The sequence below is a fragment of the Sparus aurata genome, chromosome 21 (genome assembly GCF_900880675.1).
Source record: "Sparus aurata chromosome 21, fSpaAur1.1, whole genome shotgun sequence".
Classification (NCBI taxonomy): Eukaryota; Metazoa; Chordata; class Actinopteri; order Spariformes; family Sparidae; genus Sparus; species Sparus aurata.
In genome coordinates this window covers 25196192-25219709 of record NC_044207.1, presented here as the reverse complement: position 1 = coordinate 25219709, position 23518 = coordinate 25196192, and the positions used below count along the sequence as shown (strand labels likewise).

General features: G+C 42.0%; 2 protein-coding genes across 6 annotated transcripts in view; one reads left to right on the top strand and one right to left on the bottom strand.

The window, feature by feature from the left end:
• Positions 1-5605, bottom strand: part of LOC115572598 (voltage-gated potassium channel subunit beta-1) — a 40483-nt gene extending 34878 nt beyond the window's left edge. Inside the window, 3 exon segments of the mRNA XM_075488162.1 lie at positions 3767-3900; positions 3902-4304; positions 5083-5605. Coding sequence (XP_075344277.1) covers positions 3767-3900; positions 3902-3982 — 215 coding nt within the window. The 5' untranslated portion in view covers positions 3983-4304; positions 5083-5605.
• LOC115572600 (complement C1q-like protein 2) overlaps positions 1-23518 on the top strand; it is an 88413-nt gene that overhangs the window by 30730 nt on the left and 34165 nt on the right. For 2 of the 5 annotated variants that reach the window (XM_030402862.1, XM_030402865.1), the window contains exons 2-3: positions 13720-13829; positions 13971-14093. In XM_030402862.1, coding sequence (XP_030258722.1) covers positions 13720-13829; positions 13971-14093 — 233 coding nt within the window. Of the gene's footprint in view, positions 1-13227; positions 13478-13719; positions 13830-13970; positions 14094-14254; positions 15240-19620; positions 19993-23518 lie in introns of those variants that run through there. The other 3 variants (XM_030402864.1, XM_030402863.1, XR_003982110.1) reach the window with 3 other exon arrangements.

Here is a 23518-nt window from a genome sequence, read left to right as displayed (position 1 = left end):
CCCTTTCTCTCGATCTCTAAATCTGCCTCTTTTTGTTCTCTCTCTCTCTCTCTCCTGTATTTCCTCTTCCCAACTCCATCTCTTCCCGTCATCCCCCTCTTTCTCTCTCTCCCTGGGCCTCTCTTGAACCCGACACGGTGAGCGATGATGTCAGCCTCGCCAGCATGTTAACGGTGTGAGGTGAACGCTACTATTTTGCTCCCGCGGTCTGGGTTAAGAGCCCACTCACTGAGATAAGAGAGCATTGTTTACTTGGCCCGGCCTCGTTACAACTCCCACACAGACACACATGGAGAGCTCCACTGCACAGCTCCGCTCGGCTTTGCTGTCACACTTTCCAGAATGTACTGTATGGTCACGGCCATTTATTGAGAACTGTACGCGGCGTCTCAATCTGATGCTGGTGGTATTGAACGAGCTCAGGAGAGACTATAAAGGTCAAACTCAGCTTTGGCACAGTGAGGCGCTGTGATTTCCTTATCTCTGTGGAGAGGAACCTGACTGTAATGTCAGTTATTTATTGATTTTAATCTGTTTTATCGGTGATGTTATGTTTAGATTATTCTTATCATAATAAACCTGCTTCTTTTCCAGGTCATTCTGATTGATCAGCGTCTATTTCCTCCCACACTGTACCTTATGGGATACATACAGTGCTGCAGCATCCCTTATGCTCCCCGCTTTATAGCTGACGTTGCTGGTGTAAACAGCTGGACCAGATGTTCAGCATCATCTTCATCGGCTTCATTCTCGGCATCTCAGTTTGTGTTTCCATCGTATTCACACATGTGATGTGATAACTATGGTGATAAATGATTCATTTTAATATCTAACTTCATGGTATTAGGATGTAGTAGCTCTCAGAAAAAGGTGGTTTTTTTTGTATTTGTTTGTTGGTCATCTCATTTTGTGATGGAATAATGTCCAGTCCAGTGTGTTATCTCGCTGAATCATATGAAAAAAAGTTATTATTTGAATATTTTTACATATATTGCTATTTGAGTCACAGTTTTCCTGGCAGTTATATTGTTTTTACAATATTGTCATTTTGTTATTTTTTTCCCTCTTGAAAAATACCTTAAAATGATATGACTTTTGACGGATTTTGTACCAAACAAAGATATTCCCTTATGTCCGAGGAATACAATTAAAATGACAGGGGTCTCATTTATGAAATGGATTTGCCGTCAGTTTCAAGCTCAAAGGTGATATTGATAACATCCAGCTACTAAATGTAACACTAACATTGCATTCAGGTGTTCGATTGTCTGCCTCTTCAAGTTATTGCCAGTTTGTTGCACTACCTAATATAATAACCTAATACAACTCTGCTAACCCTAGCTAGCTAATATAAATGTAGCTTATGCCAGCTTATGTTAATGTCAAGCCCCCCCAGGAGGAGCGCCAGGCTTTGAAGCCAACTGTCGTAGTGGCCAAACTGTGTAATTTTGTCATGCGATGCACTGGGGCCCAAAAAGGACTTTTCCCCATCAGCTAGCATAGTGAAAGAAGCAGCTGGACAAATTTCTTTTTAGTCACAACCCCCCTCAAAAACACTAGTTTCCCATAATTATAATATATACATATCATAATTTGAGCTATTCAGTCAATTGAAATGTGTAAAGTCCAGAAGCAATTTAGTGCATGCCCTCCAGGTATTTTTATATTGAGGAAATCAAACTTACTCCAGTTGGATCCGTGGTTAACATTGCAAATGTTAGCTCACTAACTTCTGCCAACTACCAAGACCCTTGGTAGACGCTGGGACCAACCATCAGAACTCTCACACAGAGGTAAACAAAACTACCATTTTGGAACCGACAAACGTTTAAAATGATGAATTCACCATCATAATAATGTATATAAGGAGAAGAGATACATTTATTCAACACCTCACTACAAGCTCTGTAGGTGTTATTATAAAAAAAAATTAAACATTTGTCCACGTAAAAATGTTACCAGCACAACATAAAACCTTAAAACCTCACTGTAACGTGAAATGATCTTATGTCTAAACAAGCTTTAGACCTGACTGAAGGGATTTTCCTGCTGTTTGTGTCAGAGTGTTGCAGTTTGGGACACATATGTGCCGAAGCCCGTGCTGAACTTTGCGTGAGCTTTATGAACAACGAGCAGCCGTGACACACTCCCAAGCTGTGCGTTTGGTTTTGTTCGTCAGCCCACTATTTAGTCCACAGCATAATACGTATTGTCTGGTATTCAGTCTCCTCTCCCTGTTCTCTCTTTTGATCCTATTCCTGAGTAAACCCTCATTTGTACTGGCATTATATAAGGGGAAAACGCAAGGCAGGTGCAGCACCTCAAGATCCGGAGACAGTTGCTTTCCCGAGGCCACATCCACACTCAACACAAAATTACACCGGGACTCTTCATCTCAAACATGCTATTTTTTATAACATTATTTATTGTTTTTGTATTGTTCTTTATTCTATATCTTGTGATTTTGTTGTTGCATTCTTAATGTCGGTGCATGCTGAGCTTACAATGACAATGAAGGCATTCCGATTCTAATTTATAGATCGCAGGTGTGTTAGTTCCAGTACGTATATGGTAGGTACTGATTTTTGTCTGAAAAATGTGCACGTAAATGTATAAAAACTGATTCTGACATTCGTGCAGGGGACACTATATATGGATGGATGTCAATGTCGGATTTTCGCCTGCGGAAATATACACTTGACCAATGAAATCCTTTGTTTCAGCTGATGTCCAGATAAAAATAGGAGAAAACCCATTTGATCTCCAAAACTGAAAGACAAACACCACAACGCCTCACTCCACAACCCAAATCAAGGACAATGTATAGCTTGACATCGCCCAGCAGCTCCGTTACAATAAAGATGGTGACAATATTCACATGATTATGTTATGTGTTGGTCATGGAAGGGCGTTTGGGGTCCAGAGGAATCTTATTGGGCATCATTCACGAATGGTAATGAACAAATCTTCCTATCATTTATAGGAAGATTTGGTCACACATGCCCTGGAAGCTTATACAGATAATGTCTTGGTCCCACTTGGTTCGAGAAATAGCTCCTGTGATGGACACCGTGCTCGGCTATAGCGACATTTCAATAAAATTTCTATTAATCGTGCAGCCCAAGTATTGTCGATAATCCGTCATTATCGTTTTTTTTCCCCGTAACGAAGACACCGTGAGTTAGAGAGACGATCGTCGCTTCAGACCAATAAGCGTAAAAAGGCTCTTAATGAAATTCCTCTCTGCGCCTGAAGAACTTTATCTCTTTTGTATTTTTTATCCGTCATCCCCGCACAAAAATATCTTTTCTCTCCTTTCAAATTACACACAAGCAATTACATTTCCGCGTTGATATCTTGAACTCTAAGCGCTTCGAACGACCCAAAACTGTCGCGGATGACTGTTCGCTGCACAAAACACACACTGTTCATTGTGGAAAAAAATGATAAAGACTTGCCAATAAATCTGCATCTTGGAAAAAAATCTTCACACACACACACACACACACGTACCATCCCACTCATCACCTGTCACTGCTCATGTATCTTCATTGTCTCCATCAGGACTCTTTTAATTTATGCAGCCTCTCTTCTCTCGTCCTCTAAATTAAGTTGTCATTCATATTCATTTATTCGTTTCTTTCAGACTCGTGGCAGGTTTTTTTTTTTTTCAGAGGAGAGAAAACTAATCAGACTAAACTAAACAGACCTCCCCCCCCTTCCTCACTCCGCCTCCTCACACAGTCTCCACCATCAGTCTACGTACCGGTACTTCATGCCGGTGAGCTTGGCGGTGGACTCCTTGAGGTTGTGGTGGTAGCGGTGGGTGAAGGAGCCCAGGCTGCGAGCTATCAGGGCCACGGTGCGGAAGCGAGCGCGGGCCTGGCTCGCTGTGTTCGGGACTGGTGGCGTTCTGCTTGCTGTGCTCGCCGTTGCGCGGGGCCTTCAGCCCGTGGTCCGTGCACGCAAAGGACACCTGCATGGCTGATGGGAAAGGCCGCTAGAGCTGCTCCGAGACAAACTTGTGTTTTTTTTTTTTTTTTGCGTCCTTAAGATACTTTTTTTGTTTCTGTCCGAGAACTTAGATTTTGTCCTTGAAGTTGAAAGTCAGTGGTCCAGGCCAGTTCTGCCTGGTGCTGCCCAATCTCATACGTAAATCACAGGCAGGGACGATGGGAGCATGAGATCGTTCTGAACTTTCTTTTTCGGAGGAAAAAAATCTCAAGCTGATTTTACGTCAAAAACCTGACATAGCAGTGGTGCAGTCCCGGTGAGGCGGTGATCCTGTGCCGGCCCGACTCCACCTGGGAATATGGGAGAGGGTGGAGATGGAGGGAGAAGGATGAAGGAGAAGAGGTTCTGAATGAGTCGCCCAGCTGAGAAGAGTACTTGGGAGCAGGGAGTTAAGAGGGGAGAGGGTTAAAGGTGTGAGGAGAAGAAGAAAATGTCCAGAAGGAAGACCGACTGGAGAGAGAAATCTGTCTCGTCTTTGCATTTTCTTTTCTCGGTGCAGTTTTCTCCAGTTTAATCACGTCGTCTGCGCATATCTCTAAGCTGCTTCGACGTGGCGATATGCCCTAGTTTTCCTCGTTTCTATCTCACGTTTCTCTTTCTGTGTCTGTCCTGTTTCATCTTCCTCACCTCTGTCTTTATCAAGTATTATGCACTTTTTGTGTTTCCAACTCAAACACTGGCCTCTCGCTTATTTCTAGTTAGTCCACTCCTGTTTACAAAGTCTACCTCTGGTGCCTCTTTTAATTCACTTCTCCTCAGGGTGTCTGGGAGGTTTTTGTCAGGCAGGCAGCCAGGAGTTGTGGGCGCCTGGGGAGTCTTTCTCGCCCTCGAACCACGGCTAAGCCTTTTAGTCAAACACCTGGAGTGAGGAGAGTAACACTGCGCCACCACGCCGTGCCTTCCAACACACATGCAGACGCACACGTAAACCACGGACACACTCTCGCTCCCGTCACACGTCTTGAAAAAAAGAATAAGGCCATGCTTTCACAGAGGAGCGAAGTGCTTGCATATGAAATACCGTACACTCACACACATTGACATCTTTACTGAAACAAGTGTTCTTACACACAGCGAGTTCTCTGAGAAACAAGGATGAAGCAGGACAAGATCCTTCACCGATGTGCGCCCTCCTGCAACTTTGAGGGGAATCAAGCGGTGTTAGGCGGAGAGCAGAGGTCCCGCAAAGATCCGCATCCCAACAGAAGCAGCGGCGGCGGCGGCGGCTGCTCCGGCGGCTGTCCTCAGACCCGGCAAAAAAAACAGCCTTGTCCCGTTTCCAAAGTCTTGGCGCACAGTAACACAGCTTCTATGGTCCCCGGCTTTGCAGCAAGAACGCTCTGTTTGATAAAGGGACCCTGGAATGGTGATGGACAAGCAGAGAAGAGGAGGAGAAAGGAGGATGCATGGTACCTCACTTCAGGGAGAGGAGGACAGATGCAGTGAGGAGGCGAAGAGCAAGCGCGTGTTGAGCGCAGAGAGAGCGAGCCAGGCGGTGAATGAGGGAGAGAGAGGCGGTGTGTATAGGCTTCTGGCTCTGACTGACTGGCTGAAAGAACTGCAGTGTTTTTCACTATGGCGCCACACGCTCCAGAGAGAGAGAGAGAGAGAGAGAGAGACAGAGAGAGAGAGGAAAAGAGGAAGAGAGATAGAGGTTTATTCTGAATGGAAGTCAATGGAGCTGAGTTGATGTGCGTTCATTTACACCACCTCAGGCTGGCCGTGAAACATGGCTCGCGTGAACGTCACGCTTCACTTACGAGGCATTTCATTTGCTCGCCCATCTGCCGCCCCAGTGCGCGTCCTCTGTGCACCACAGTGACCTTTACAACCGACCAACAAGTGCTCACATCTAATCTTTGACCCCTGCGCGGTTCGCAAAGTCACGTTTTGCACTGCAAGAAAATGACATCACTTCGTTAAAGCCTTCAAAAAAAAAAAAAAGAAACCAGCGGAGACCTACGCCAACATCTCAGAGCAGATGTTACTGTAAGCGGCACAGCGAGACAAAGCATAAACCAGCGTTCAGGCTGCGCAGCCACTTGTCTTTCCTCCCCCACCAAGCAGTAATGTGACAATGCAGGATTTCACGGTTCATTGAACATCCGCGAACCCCGAGGCCGACGCAGATTTTATTTATATCCCTGCGATTGCATTCGATAACTGCAGACACTTGGAAAGATCAGTTCGACAGGCCCGCTACGTTTTTCTGGTTCCGAGGTTGAATTGTGGGTCAGTAGGAGCAGTCGGGGATTTGAGGTTGTTCAGCCAAACTTTAATATCACTGGAACTACATGTAGTGTGATGAAGTGTTGCACGCACCCTTTTGCTCTCTTTACAAATGCTTGTCATGCAAAGCATAGATGTCAATGAAGTGTAACGCTGCAGACAACAGTTATTGAAGACAAATACTCCATTAAAGGCGTGTTCCCTTGATTTGCCCTAAAATGGCACCAGACAACTTCCACGCTCCTTACTGTTTACTTGCAAATGACAAGAAAAAATGTGAGTTGTTTCAGCCATTTTGTGTCAAAGCAGACAGAAATGGTGCCAGGATGCCAACCTGCTTGGTTTCCCCAGTTAACCTTCCCTATCCCGGATTAGGGAGCCAATCTTAACGCAGATGGTTTCTTTATTTGATAGCCAATACATCGTGCAGTCGACATTTAATCATAATGATACGTCAAAGCGAATAACGTGTTGTTTGCCAGTTTAAGTTGGAGGAATGACAAGTTTAAAGAAAAACGTAAAACCTAGGGCAACAGAGACATCCTGACTTTTAGTCTCCAGCATGAGTCAAGATCCGAAGATGCTGGATCCTACATTTCCCATAATGCAATCTGATAGAGTCAAGGGGTTTTGTTGGACCGTCCTTGGGTGGTAAATGCCTGTCTTTTAAAACTCCTGCCCTGAGTAGCTATGGTTTTCTGTTAAGGAATGAGATCTCAAAGCCCAAGCTGACATAACCCTGATCCCATCATTGGAGTTATTTAAGCAGACTTTGGAAATCTCCCTCCGGAGCCACATGGTCAGGGTTTATCGCGAACCCCGAAGCACTGCGGGGGAACACTGATGGGTAAACTGATTTGATGTAGTCCTTTGAATCACATAACCTTAATCTCTCTGTTTCGCTGCCATTCTCTTCTGCAGCCTCTCTGCCTTCCAGCAAATCCTGTTCTGGCTTGATCACGCTGTACCGCAGCGCTCAGCAGAGGTGGCTGTGCTGTTGGACAAAGTTGCGAAACATCCCTCTAATGTCAGCGCCGCCTCCAAGGCTACAACTTCCTGCCTGTCGATCCCATTTAAAAGTGTGTCAGTCAAAAGCGTCAACTAGATCTTACATCCTCGGATGGAATCCCCAACGGGCGATCGCGCCGTTACCTTGAGGCAAACCGCTCTGCTTTAATTGCTCCGGCGAGAACCGGATAATAGAGTTCTGGAAGTTTTATTGAGAGAGACGCAAACCTCCATACGGTGCACATGTCGAAAACGGATAAGCGGCCATGACACAGCACTCGGGAGACTGATGCGTTCCTCGAACCTTACCCTGGATTTCCCACAATGTGGAGCGTCTGTCAGCGTGGCTCGACAGCACTGCCTGTGCGCCTCCAAAACACTCTATTTATACAGAGAACATAAATCCGACCCATAATAACAAACCGCTATCTAAAAAAAGCTCTCGGCAACATGAGATCCCATGTCACATAATTACAGCCCTGTAAACAGTCTGCCGCTTGACTGAAATATTCTTCGGCTCCACATCTTACTCTCTTTGTTCTAAAGGCTATTCAAGTGTTTAATGGATAGTTTTCCTTATCAGCACTAACCTCCCGTTGAGAGGATGAGAGATAATAAGGGGGGGAAACCTTTCCGAGCTGCCCGTGACGTCACCACCGACGGAGCAGTCCCCGTCTCTCTCTCTCTTGGCTGCTTAATCACGTACGTCTTTATTTGCCTCTGTATTCCCCCCCCCCCCCCTTTTGTTCTCGTCTCCTCTCCGTCTATTATCGCCTTCCCCTCGCCCATCTCGCTTTTTCTAAATCACCATTTAACACGGCACCCGCTCTCTCATTTCCAGTCTGTCCCCCCCTACGCCGCAGATTAGACCGCAAGTCATTGTGATGCACCGCTCGTGCAGCAGCGCGGAGGACGAGTTGCTTGTTTAATCTGCCTTAATAGGGGCGGTTTCGGACTCTGCGTGGACATGATGGTCACAGTTATCAGGGCGCTGCAAATTCCACTCGGGGGTGGGCCGGAGAACATGCATGAAATACTGAGGAAGAAGCTTGACACTAAATCTGACAGGAGGGGACAATATGACGAGGATCTGACTGAAAATGCAAGGTCACCGCCATCATGAGCGGCGCCGGAACTGTCCTTCATCGTCAGCGCCTAAACCGTTAATTGTGTCGTCTCCTCTCATGTCATCCTCACCATCCCGCCATATATAGCCCACTATTCCCATTATCATCGTCGTATCCGTCGCTGCTGCCGTTATGACATTTCCCAGTGTCACCATCAGCATCGCATCAGGACAGCTTCTGCAGTGACCTCATCTCATTTAGAAACCCCTGCATACGGTGACGCTGATGCATACCGACATCTTTATTGTCACAACTCCTATAGATGCCCACTGACCTTACGTGTCTGCCCAGCAGGCATATGGCCTCACATCGGAGATATTGAATGATAGAAGGAAATGGTGAAGCACTCTGTGGCTCGTGGATTCAGTATGGATGAAATGTTTATGCACCTGCAGAGTTTCAGCCTCAGGATAAATGGTTTACAAGCTCACTTCGGAGCGTTAGCCTTTACGTGCCGACTCTGGGAGCAGTTCGTACTAAATGGGCTGAGGAGAAGGTTCAGTTCCCAATAAAACGCTTCAATAAAACACTCGAGGGGCAGCAGATAAACAGCGTTATCCACCATGCAGATGCAATGCGATGTACAAACCAACTGCATTCATTCGGGATCACCAGTGAAATTATTAGTATAATCATAGAGAGGCAAAGTCAGGCCCCTTCCGGTGGACCGTCAGGGGACTTTATTTAAGTAGACTTGTTTTTTTATAGTAGTCAGTCGTAACAGACAATCAATTTTGTGATTCCGTTTGATTTGTTCCATGGTCTACACATTGTGTCTGTCAATTTGGAATTCTTTTTTTTACTGAAAAGTGAAAGTTTGTAACTAGAAAGACTACACAGCCAACAGTCGCCCACCAAAAATCACAAATGAAACCTTGTCGAGCTGTTCCCGTACATCAGCTAGCTCAAAGAAACTGACTAAAACTCCTTTCACATAACTGCATCTGGCAATATGACTAGAACACTTTTTCGGCGCCCAGGTGACGGCCACGATGGTTTCGGTGATGTATCTTCAGCGAGACGATGTAGTTCACTGAGCAGTTTCACACAAAACGTAATGGCTTTTTACCGTCTTTACGACAAGCTGCCAATATTTTGACTAAGAAAATGATCTTTTAGATTCACAAACAGGACTTGCGGGACTGTCCCTCTCTGTAGAGTACCGCAGGAGTGAGTCTCTTGTATATCAGTTTGCGTGTTTGCTCTTTCTCGTTCTCTCGAATTGCAGACAATGAATTATTTGAATGGGTTTTCGGTTAACCGCCTGAAATAAAGTCTGCTTCATATGTTCATATGTTCTGTGGCATAAAGTACATCAGCTAACATCCCACACGTGAATAAAAATAGCGTTTGACTCGTTACGTTTCCGAAAACAACATACAAGAAAGTTCCACTCGATTTAATGACACGTCTGATCGTTACCTCCGTCAGCTCGCTCTCTCTTTCTGCCTTGCTGGTACAATCAAACCTTAGCGCAGTGCTTCATTGCTTATTCAGATCCTCTGTCCTTTTCCTCAGAAGTGAAACCTGCCGAAGCCCACTGAAGACACAGCAGTGTGTCTGACGGTGGCCTTGTGTGCCTCGTAACGTCGAGTCTAATTGCAGAGGGGAATTGGCGCTGGCTCTCGCTGTGCTAAGAAGGACTCTTCCTTATCAAGAGATGATGAAAGCGTTGGGTATTTAACAGGACCAGAGCCCTGCTGAGCATAGTTAAACTTTAATCCTCACTTCCACTGGGTTATAAATTATTCACATCGGAGTTAATTGACAAACACTTAACCCTGTTTACCCTGATGGGACTTGATTCAAGTTGAGCAGAGTGAAAGAAGTTCAATCAGCAGAATCAACGTGACAAGCCAAAATGAAGAGTTGTGTGTTGGAAATATCTCAAACTCTCCTTCACTACAGTGTGGCCTCAGTGTGCTCATGTAATTTTTAAGTGCATGCACTTGTCTTCAGAACATGATATCCTACCTGTAGACCATGCTGGCACAAGGTCGCACGGCTGCCTGAAACAGATGGCTGTGAACATGAAGAAGCTCCTCCAAACTCTGCTGTTCTTGAGGTCTGCTGGCCTCGAAGCTTCCCGGAAGACAGCCGGTGGGACTTGAGGGGTACCACTTGGTTCCTGCCCCCTGCCTCTGCTGGTTGGAACTGGGGCAGCGCTCCAGCCTCGGCCCCCCTCTCTGCCTGGACACGGGGATATCACTGCAGGCTGCCTTCAGATACATGTTTGGATCGACCTCGTCTCCCGCAGGCTGACGGGACACTTTCTTTTGATAGCAAATCCTTCTCAATATATTTAGTCATCCTGCGGAGAGACTGTGGCCATGTAAGTGCAATGCAATGCCAGTCATGCGGGACCACAGAGGATATCCGTATTTGTGTGCTGGAGAGTTCTCGTCATGCCTTTGGCCGAGAGCGTAATACCCCGACACAGTTTCCATAGATATATCAAACAAAGTTCACATGTGCATTGACAAAGCCGAGACGGGTGGTGGGGGGTCAGAAACATCTCTGTGCGCCATACCTGTGATGTCAACTTTATTCTTAGGTGACTGACAAATTGAGAGACAAAGGCAGCTTTCGTTTGAGCTCCTGGCGGCTCCAGTGTGAGAAGCCCGCGAGTCTGTGAAAAGCAGAGCAGATATCAGAGATATCTCCGTCCACTTGTCAGAAATATCTTCCTCATACCCGACTTGCATGTACATAAAATAAACATGACGAAAAAAATCTGAACCCACTGGTTCTGCTCTGCTGATATTATCTCAAGGAAATTATTAAATGACGGGAAAATAGATGTACAGCCAGGTGTGAACAGCGATGGTACACAGATACCAAGATCCAGGAAACATGCAGCAATGTCAATAAGAATAAAATGAAGATATCAAGCTGTACATTGTAATGGCTCTCTTGTTGGGAGTTGTAAATATGCCTTGCAATAAATTCTGTTTGCTGCCAAGGATGTTAAGTGTGCACCCGTGTCCATTTATTGGTTGGTTGGCCTGCAGGATTAGACAGAAACTGCAGACCAGGTTTCCACGAAACTTGAATGAAAGATCGGTCTTAGCCCAGAATAGACCACGAGAACTCTTGGTGATTTGACAACAGGGGATACAGTAGCAGGGTTTTCTTGACTTGTAGCAGTCGCTAACGTTAGCTGCATGGCTAAATGAGCAAGTGTTAACTGTCTAACAGCAGCTAAACTCTGCAAACCAACTCTATACTGGATTCCCTGTCGTCCATCTGGCAGCAGTTGAATTTGGGAGTTTGGGTTCGGTACCAACAGTGGCTACGTTAACTTGGAGCCCAGAACTGTTAGTTGCTGTTAGCGGTAACAAGTACAGCCATCTAGTCACAGAGGGTTCCGGCAGATCAGCTGGAGGGCATAAAAGGGCAAACCAGAAAACACTGTCTCCATAAGATATGATCCAGTTCTACCAAAATCAAGTCAGAACCTACAGCGGTGTCTTTCTGACACAATATCTGAGCTCTGTGGTGGTTGAAAATGATTAAAAAGGCATTTTTCTTTTAAGCACATTGTTTCTCTTTTTTTCTATCACCCAATTCCTCCACAACATATTGAAGGTTACTATTCCATCTGCATTGTTTTGTTGTCCTCGTGGTTGGCTGTTACAGATCTGGAGAGCTTAAATTCATGTTAAGCAGTTACGGGTGGCTACAGGACAACGGAGTTCTGTGTAGGAGTGGACCTGATGGAGACTGAGGTACAGAATATGCTCAGATGAGTTCCATTATGTATGAAAATGAGACTGCTTCCTCTTACATTGAAAAGATAAAGATAGACAGAGAGATAGATAGATTGATAACTTTAGACATCCTTACTCCAATCAATGCTGTGTAACTGATATGACTTTATTTTGACCTTCGTTATTCTCAGACCTGTTGTGAGACCAGGAAACTTTACATTCCGCGAAGGAAGGAAAACTCCTTCACAGTTGTTCACATGCTCCGTGATTGTATCACAAAAGTCAAACAAAGAGGTTAACACAGTGCACCAATTGGTGTTTTGTAACTAGCACGTGTGGCTGCTGTTACACAAAAGTCACATAGTCTTGGATTAAATCTTAAATTTTACTGATAACGCCCCAGATGAAGGCACAAGATTACGTTTTTTAGCAGGGTATGTCACATGTTGATGCTACTTTCTTTGCTGGTGATTTCAAGTAACCTTGTGTCTTGTTATTAAAATGTTTTTTTCATTTCTCTGAGCTCTTTTACTCACTGAAGGTGTATTTCTATTATAACACATTTGAAATAGCTTTTAGACAAGGTTTAATAGTTTTGACAGGAAATATCAAATCATATATTTTATTGTCTGTTGAATCCAGGGCGAGGGAGTGTTTGAGGTTATTTTGTGATCCCAAAATGCAAAAATGTGTTGCTATAAAGAGCATGTAAACACGGTATATCTTATACATGTTAGTTAGACATGAGTTCCGCTTCTCTCTCAGTCAGCTGTACCTGCCTGCCCTCTTGTGAACAGAGAGGATACAGCAGCCGGATCCAAGGATGAAATTCAGTTTTAAATTCTCACACAGCTTCGAGCCTGGAGAGTCTTTAGTACATTTTGTGCTTCGCTCAACCAGAAAAAGGAGACAGACAGCCTTCAAATCATGAAGATGGAAATGCATACACACACACACACACACACACACACACACACACAACACACACACACACACACACACACACACACACCGACCAACAGGAACATGCATCCCTCATTCGCAGGCCTAAGTGTCTATCGGCTGAAAACGGAGATAAGATGTTGGATGAATGTGGGGGAGCTGTGAGCACCTCTGTGTGTCTGCTGCGTCCTCCCACTCAGTGTGCACAGTGAGAGGCAGACGCAGAGCATTTAGTCTATTTCAGTCCCTGGATATGTGAGGTCTTTTCTTCACTGTTCCCTTCACAAGACCAGAGTGACTCATCCATACTCGCACACAATCTGACTCCTGCAGGCAGCAGCTCAGGCCCCTCAGTCGAAGCCACTGTGGTCAACCGCATGCAAAAATCTTGAGTTAAGCATCATCACTGCTGACTCTTAGTTCACGATACTCACACCTTGTGACCTTGTAAGTGGCCTATTGTTAAGCTTTTTACTGTTTTCGAAACTGAGGCGGGCAAGAGTAAGAAATGGAGGAAAAAACAAAAACAGGATAAACAAGTCTTCTATCTTCGGGGGGGGGGGGGAAGCAGCCCAATTTCCTTCTTCTTGTGATATATAAAGCAGAGTGTGGAGAGTTGAGACAAGCAGATGAAGCTGAAAGATGAAGATCTCAGTGGCTGTGTTGACTTTGTCCCTCTTCTACCTTAGCGTGGCTGAAGCCGTGCTGGATTACCACTTAAAGAGCATCTTAGGAGAACTTAAGGCCGAACTGCAAAAGACCAAGGAACAACTAGATGATCTGAAAAAAGAAGTCCGAGGTAAGAACACAGTGTCAGGTACAACTATTTTATTGTATTATTTTCAGGTTGCTTCGGGCTCGAAATGAAGGTAATAATCTCTTGTTTTTTGTTCTTGTATTTTATCTATTTATTTATATATTTACGTATTGTTTTCTCAAGGTAACCGGGTGGCATTTGGAGCAAATCTTGGCATTAATGGAAACATTGGACCCATTAACATTGACATCACACTGGTCTACAAGAACGTCTTCTCAAACACTGGATCATACAACCCTGCAACAGGTAAACTTGCCATTCTTTTAACCGGTGACAGCTTTGGATCCAGACACAGAACACAGACTTGATCTGAGCAAATTGAACATGTTTATGATGAAGTTAATGAAGACTGAGTCGGCTCAAATCTAGTGTTGCAAGATGTAATTCTCTCTGTTGATCATCCACAGGTATTTTCACTGCTCCAGTCAGAGGAGTCTACTACTTCAGCTTCTCCGGCTTTAGTCTATCAACTAGATCAATGGATCTGGTGCTGATGAAGAACAGAAAGCCAATGATTTATGCTACCAACCATCCAGATGGAAGGCACTACGAGCCAGCAACCAACGGCATGACTCTGCAGCTTGATGTTGGAGACCAGGTGTATGTGAGACTCCGGCAAGACACCTGGATTTATGATAATGGCAATAATCACAGCACCTTCATTGGCTATTTGTTATTCCCTCTGTAAGTGGAATAAATTAAAAATAAGAAAGTCTTGATGAAAACACGTCAAGAAATCAAATCAAAGTTTTCATGTTAACAATGATTGTGGAAAATGAAACATGTACATTCACTGATCGTATGTCCATGAAAGAGAAAGAGAACAAATCATGTTTGAAGGTGTATAAAAATGTAAGCTGTGATTAAATGATATAAAATGGGATATTCCACATATACTTGGAAAATGTATATTCAATCATATTATGTTTGCCTTTATAGAGTGATTTAAATCAATAAAGCAACACTGATTCAAGCATGAAAGAATCTAGTCAGAGTAGGGCTATACTTCACAGTACACTCATAATTATTTGTTGATGGACTATAAAAGGTTGGCTTGGATTTTTTGCACACACACAGTTCAAATGGTTATTTCCAACTTTTATTTCCTAACGTCCATATCTTTAGCATAAATATGTTTGTTTATTTTGACCATAAGTTGCCTTATATGAAAGCGTTCCTACTCTCCTCTGTCCCTCTCTATTCTTACACACACATAGTTTGTTATTTCAGCCAATCAGGTGAAAATGCATCATCAATGATTATCAACTGTCACTTTATCTTTGTTGCAAATGTGTTCCCATGCTGTCTTTTTTTATTTTAGAACTTGTTTTTCTGTATTACCTTATATTAGCCCTAACACAAAGCACTAACATAAACCTCTTTAAGGATGAATATTCAGAGAACATTATTCAACATTCAAATGTATTCTTTATATTGTTGTTATCATAAGTAGAATTAAAGGATATGGCTGACACTTTCTTTTTTATATTTATCTTGCTATCAACAAATCCTGGGCAAAGTCCAAACAAACACTGCATTTGACCCAAATGAAGACCTATAAAAACAAAAGGGGGTCAGGATGTAAAAAAGAGGCGGCTCTACCTTTGATAACGACTTCTCCCTTTGTAGATAAGAGAGATATTGCACAAGTTAAAGGGCAAAACAGGTGGCCTAAAAATAAACTAATTTATAATCATAAAGAAAGTAAAACATATACACATATGATTGAAACCATACAGCAGGAAAACACAAAGTTAACAATGATTTTCTGTATCTCAGAGAAATTGCATGGGACCCTCAATTAACATCAAACAAAATGAGTAATTTGTCAAAATAGGATCTTCAAAAAGAAATACAAATACATTTACAAATACAGATTAGGAATTATTATTCCTGGCACCACATATCCAATGTATGAGGTGGAACTTAGAGCTAGTTGGGCTGTTAAAAGAAAAGGAATGGCAAAACAGGATTTTGCAGGATACCTTATGAAAAGTTATGATTCGTTCTGACAGCTCATTTTAACCTCTATCATAAAAAAATTGTCCGAATGAAAAAGGCACTGGAACCGAAATGCTTTATTTTAGGTATATCACCGTCTGAACTCACATTAATAAGTATAAAGAACATCATCTGTAACCAAACGTAAATGTAGGTAAATTACTATTACAAGTATTGAAATAAATCAACATGGATGATGAATATGGAGATTTTTTTAAAAAAGGCTAAACAATTTGCAAAACAGCCAGGTGCTGTAGTTTTTCGTGGTCAGCCTTTATTCTCAGACTTTTCCTCGAGCACCAATCAGGTTGATCTCACCAACTATTGGATGGATTGTCATGAGGTGTTATACAGATATTCATGGTTCCCAGAGGGTGAATCCCAATTGCTTTGGTGTCAGTACTGCATCACCATGACGTTGATGTTTGTGCATTATTTCTCAACAAGTACTGAACAGATTGAAATGAAATTTGGTACGATCGTTCACACTCCTCACAGGATGACTCTCCTGATCCACTGACTTAACCAAAATGGTAAACATGCCAACATTTGACCTGCTGAACATCATGATGTTAATTTTGAGCATATTAGCATGCTGATGTAAGCATTCAACTGAAACTGATTTGTGATACAGTCATCCAGTGAAACAGGCCACAAGTCGGCAGGATTGATGGATTGCTAGTATTGGCCTCCTCATTGCTGACAATAAGGAAAATAAAGACATATTTAGCCAGCCTTATGTTTTAGGTAAAGAAACAATATGTTGTAAAAATCTGTGATTTGATGACCAGAGGTGATAAAACAAAACAAAAAAGCCTTTGTTCAGTGACACAATTATCATATTCCTAATAATAACTTCTTCGTTCTGAACGTTTAGAAATTAAAAGCCTTTCATGTTTCATAAGCTGATCAAGACACACAGAAGAAACTGTAAAATGAATACCTCAGTGGCTGTTGACTTTATCCCTCTTCTACATTTGTGTGGCTGATCACCGAGCAGAGGATGGCAATAGCACACAGACTCCCAACATGGACCTAGCTTGTGTCTGTGCTGGTGACGTAGCAGGGAGTCAGAAAAACTATTGCCAACTTGTTGTCACCTTGAGAACTGGAGGCCAGACTGAGAAACACTGAGAAACAATTAGAGGATCTGATGACCTCTCAAGGTAAGCGGGTGGCATTTGGAGCATCTACTGGCCTTGATGGAAGTGCTGGACCATTTAACACTGACATCACACTGATCTACAAGAATGTCTACTCAAACACAGGCTCATACAACTCATACACTGTGGTCAACCGCATGCAAAAATCTTGAGCTAAGCATCATCCCTGTTGACTCTTAGTTCACGAAACTCACAGCTTGTTGTATGTGGCCCATTGTTAAGCTTTTTATTGTTTCCGAAACTGAGGCGGACAAGCGTAAAAAATGGATGAAAAAACAAAAACAGGATCAACAAGTCCTCTATCTTCTGGAGGGAAAAAACAGCATAATTTCCTTCTTCTTCTGATATAAAAAGCAGAGTGGGGAGAGTTGAGACAAGCAGATGAAGCTTAAAGATGAAGACCTACGTGGCTGTGTTGACTTTGTCCCTCTTCTACCTTAGTGTGGCTGAAGTCGTGCCGGAGGACCACTGCAAGAGCGCCTTAGTAGAACTGGAGGCCAAACTGCAAAAGACAGAGAAAAAACTAGATGATCTGAAAAAAGAAGTCCAAGGTAAGAACACGCTGTCACTAAACTCAGCGTTTGTATTGTATTATTTTCAGGTTGCTTCAGGTAATAATCTCTTGCATTTAAGATTTAATTAGCATGGATGATGAATATGGAGATTTTTTTAAAAAAGGCTAAACAATTTGCAAAACAGCCAGGTGCTGTAGTTTTTAGTCATCAGCCATTATTCTCAGACTTTTCCTCGAGCACCAATCAGGTTGATCTTGACAACTATTGGATGGATTGTCATGAGGTCTTATAAAGATATTCATGGTTCCCAGAGAGTAAATCCCAATTGCTTTGGTGTTAGTATTGCGTCAACATGACGTTGATGTTTGTGCGTTATGTCTCAACAAGTATTGAATAGATTGAAATGAAATTTGGTACGATTGTTCACGCTCCTCACAGGATGAATCTCCTGATCCACTGAATTAACTAAAATGGTAAACATGCCAATATTTGACCTGCTGAACATCATGATATATTAGCATAATATTAGCATATTAGCATGCTGATGTTAGCATTCAACTCAAACTGATTTCTGATACAGTCATCTAGTGAAACAGGCCACAAGTCAGCAGGATTGATGGATTGCTAGTATTGGCCTCCTCATGGGAATTGCTGACAATAAGCAACATAAAAAAATGTTCAGCCAGCCTTATCTTTTAAGTTAAAAAAACAATATCTTGTAAAAATCTGTGATGTGATGACCAGAGGTGATAAAATAAACCAAAGAAGCCTTTGTTCAGTGACCCAATTATCATATTCCTGATAATAACTTCTTTGTTCTGAACGTTTAGAAATAAAAAGCCTTTCATGTTCTGGCAAATTCAAGGACATTTCCTTCTTTCTGTGGTATACAAAGCAAAGTGTTCAGAGCTGATCAAGACACACAGAAGAAACTGTAAGATGAAGACTTCAGTGGCTGTGTTGACTTTATCCCTCTTCTACATTTGTGTGGCTGATCACCGAGCAGAAGACGGCAATAGCACACAGATTCCCAACATGGACCCAGCTTGTGTCAGTGCATGGTGACGTAGCAGGGAGTCAGAAAAACTATTGCCAACTTGTTGTCACCTTAAGAGAACTGGAGACCAGACTGAGAAACACTGAGAAACAATTAGAGGATCTGATGACCTCTCAAGGTAAGCGGGTGGCATTTGGAGCATCTACCGGCCTTGATGGAAGTATTGGACCATTTACCATTGACATCACACTGATCTACAAGAATGTCTACTCAAACACAGGCTCATACAACTCATACACTGTGGTCAACCGCATGCAAAAACCTTGAGCCAAGCATCATCACTGTTGACTCTTAGTTCACGAAACTCACACCTTGTGACCTTGTAAGTGGCCAATTGTTAAGCTTTTTATTGTTTTCGAAACTGAGGCAGTCTAGCGTAAGAAATGGAGGAAAAAACAAAAACAGGATTAACAAGTTTTTTATCTTCTGGGGGGGAAAAACAGCCTAATTTCCTTATTCTTGCGATATAAAAAGCAGAGTGGGGAGAGTTGAGACAAGCCGATGAAGCTGAAAGATGAAGACCTCAGTGGCTGTGTTGACTTTGTCCCTCTTCTACCTTAGCGTGGCTGAAGCCGTGCTGGAGGACCACTGCAAGAGCGCCTTAAGAGAACTGGAGGCCAAACTGCAAAAGACAGAGGAAAAACTAGATGATCTGAAAAAAGAAGTCCAAGGTAAGAAAACAGTGTCACACTCAATGTTTTTATTTTATGATTTTCAAGTTGCTTCAGGCTCAAAATGAAGAGAACCTTCTTGTTCTTGTATTTTATTTGTTTATTTATTTACGTATTGTTTTCTCAAGGTAACCGGGTGGCATTCGGAGCAAATCTTGGCATTAATGGAAATGTTGGACATTTTAACACTGAGATCACACTGGTCTACAAGAATGTCTTCTCAAACACTGGCTCATACAACCCTGGAACAGGTGAACTTATAATGATGTCATAGATATTTGGGATAATCAGGATGTGATGCAGAGCACAACAGCTACTGTACTCAAAATGTTTTATGATGTAATTCTCTCTGTTGATCCTCCACAGGTATTTTCACCGCTCCAGTCAAAGGAGTCTACTACTTCAGCTTCTCCGGCCATAATCACTCATCTAAACCAATGGGTCTGAGTCTGACGAAGAACGGAGTGAAGATGGTTATAGTGTACAACCATCCAGCTGGAAGGCGCTACGAGACAGCAACCAATGGCATGACTCTGCAGCTTGAAGTGGGAGACCAGGTGTACATGAGACTCTGGGCACACACCTGGATTTTTGATAATACCAACCGCCACAGCACCTTCATTGGCCATTTGCTATTCCCTCTGTAAGTGGAATCAAGTAACCTTAATAAAGTCTTGATGAAAACAAGTCAAGAAATCAAATCAAAGTTTTCATGTTAACAATGGTTGTGGAAAATGAAACATGTGCATTCACTGATCGTATGTCCATGAAAGAGAAAGAGAACAAATCTAACATTTGGAGGTGTACAAAAATGTAAGTTCATTTCTTTCTTTCTTTTTTTTTTTTTTTTAAAGGGACAGTGTGTAATATATCAAGTATTTAGCGCCATCTAGCTGTGAGGTTCTACGTTGCAACACTCCTTTGCTCACCCCTCCCGTTCTGAAGACGTTGGAGACGTTCCGGAAGCTACGGTGGCCCTGACGGACAAGAAACTCATTTTCAAAATACGGACTCTTTCCCAACAGCGTCGAGTATTTCTACTGATTCAAGTAGTGAGGTAAAGATGTAGTTAGTTATTGTTATTGTTAGTGACGAGCGCTTTCGCTGAGCTCCCTCTCAGTTCCGCAGTCAAGCTAGCTCTGAGCGAAAACGCGTTTAGCCGTACTACGTAGTACCACGTAGTGCTTTGTGTCCCTCTCGGCAGTCCATAGTTTTTTTTAAAACCGGAAAGACATGGCGGCCTCCATAGAGCTTGCCCCTGCTATGTATATTCAGATAGGTAATTCTTCACTCAGGAGGATAAGTCAGATTGTTGGCAGAGGTAATTGTACACCAATGAGGACTTACTTATGAACGAAGACTTTGATTTGAGTTAATAAATCACTTAAATCGTTACACACTGTCCCTTTAAGGAACAACCTGCTGTTAACTTTGCATTTTCATTTTATATAAACTAAAATCATGACACAATTCTAAATCTCTCTTTGTTGTGGATTTTTTGCACGCACAGTACAAATGGTTATTTCCAACTTTTATTGTAATACCTGCATTTCCTATCGTCCATATATTTAGAGAACATTATTCGACATTCAAATGTATTTTTAATATACTGACATTATAGGTGAAATTAAAGGATATGGCTGACACTCTTCTTTTATATTTATCTTGCTATCAACAAATCCTGGGCAAAGTCCAAACAAACACTGCATTTGACCCAAATGAAGACCTATAAAAACAAAAGGGGGTCAGGATGTAGAAAAGAGCCAGCTCTACCTTTGATAATGACGTCTCCCTTTGTAGATAAGAGAGATATTGCACAAGTTAAAGGGCTAAACAGATGGCCCCCCCAAAAGTCATTTATCATCATAAAGAAAGTATAACATATACACACATGATTGAAACAAATTAGCAAGAAAACACAAAGCTATCAATGATTTTCTTTATCTCAGAGAAATGACATGGGAACCTCAATTAACATCAAACAAAATGGGTAATTTGTCAAAGTAGGATCATCAAAAAGAATCAAATGCATTTACAAATACAGATTAGGAATGATTATTCCTGACACCGCATATTAAATGTATCAGGTGGAACTTAGTTCCTGTTAAAAGAGAAGGAATGGCAAAACGGGATTTTGCAGGATACTGTATGAAAAGTTATGATTCGTTCTGACAGCTCATTTTAACCTCTATCATAAAAAAATTGTCCGAACGAAACAGGCACTGGAACTGAAATGCTTTATTTTAGGTATATTACCATCTGAACTCACATTAATAAGTATAAAGGACATCATCTCTAACCAAATATAAATGTATGTAAACTATTTTTGCAATAAAGTATTGAAATAATAAACATGGATGATGAATATGGAGATTTTTAATCTGGAGAGCTGATTATCTCTCTTCTTCATTTGTGTGGCTGATCACCGAGCAGAGGGTGGCAACAGCACACAGTTTCGACCCAGCTTGTGTCAGTGCTGGTGACATAGCAGCGACTCAGAATTATTGCCAACTTGTTGTCACCTTAAGAGAACTGGAGGTCAGACTGAGAAACACTGAGAAACAATTAGAGGATCTGATGACCTCTCAAGGTAAGCGGGTGGCATTTGGAGCATCTACTGGCCTTGATGGAAGTACTGGACCATTAAACACTGACATCACAGTGATCTACAAGAATGTCTACTCAGACACAGGCTCATACAACTCATACACTGTGGTCAACCGCATGCAAAAATCTTGAGCCAAGCATCATCACTGTGACTCTAAGTTTACGAAACTCATGCCTTGAAAGCTTGTAAGTTGCCCATTGTTTAGCTTTTTATTGTTTTCAAAACTGAGGCGGCCAAGCGTAAAAAATGGAGGAAAAAACAAAAACAGGATTCACAAGTTTTCTGTCTTATGGGGGAAAAACAGCCTAATTTCCTTCTTCTTGCGATATATAAAGCAGAGTGGGGAAAGTTGAGACGAGCAGATGAAGCTTAAAGATGAAGACCTCAGTGGCTGTGTTGACTTTGTCCCTCTTCTACCTTAGCGTGGCTGAAGCCCTGCCGGATGATTCTATGATATAGAATGGGATATTCCACGTGTACTTGGAAAATGTATATTCAATCATATTATGTTTGCCTTTATGAAGTGATTTAAATCAATAAAGCTACACTGATTCAAGCATGAAAAATTGCCACAATTACTTTTTTTTTAAGGAGCAATCTGCCGTTAACTTTTCATTTTCATTTAATATGAACTAAAATCACGACACAACTCTAAATCTGTCTTGATTCTAGTCAGAGTAGGGCTGTACTTCACAGTACACTCATAATCATTTGTTGAAGGACTATAAAATGTTGTTGTGGATTTTTTGCACACACACGGTACAAATGGTTATTTACAACTTTTTTTGTAATATCTGCATTTCCTAATGTCCATGTCTTTAGCATAAATATGTTTGTTTATTTTGACAATAAGTTGCTTCACATGAAAGCGTTCCTACTCTCCTTCGTCCCTCTCTATTCTTATACACACATAGTTTGTTATTTCAGCCAATCAGATGAAAATGCATTATCAATGATTATCAACTGTAACTTTATCTTTGTAGCAAATGTGTTCCCACCCTGTCTTTTTTAATTTTAGAACTTGTTTTTCTGTATTACCTTAACACAAAGCACTAACATAAACCTATTTAAGGATGACTAATCAGAGAACATTATTCAACGTTCAAATGTATTTTTTAATATTGTTATTATAATTAGAATTAACGGATATGGCTGACACTTTCTTTTTTGAAATATAGTATATCTTGCTATCAACAAATCCTGGGCAAAGTCCAAACAAACACTGCATTTGACCCAAATGAAGACCTATAAAAACAAAATGGGGGTCAGGATGTAGAAACGAAGCGGCTCTACCTTTGATAACGACTTCTCCCTTTGTAGATAAGAGAGATATTGCACAAGTTAAAGGGCAAAACAGGTGGCCTAAAAAAACACTCATTTATTATCATAAAGAAAGTATAATGTATACATACATAATTGAGACACATTTGCTAGAAAACACAAAGTTAACAACTCAGAGAAATGGCATGGGACCCTCAATTAACATCAAACAAAATGGGTGATTTGTCAAAACAGGATCTTCAAAAAGAAAATACAAATACATTTACAAATACAGATTAGGAATTATTATTCCTGGCACCACATATCCAATGTATGAGGTGGAACTTAGTGCTAGTTGGGCCGTTAAAAGAAAAGGAATGGCAAAACAGGATTTTG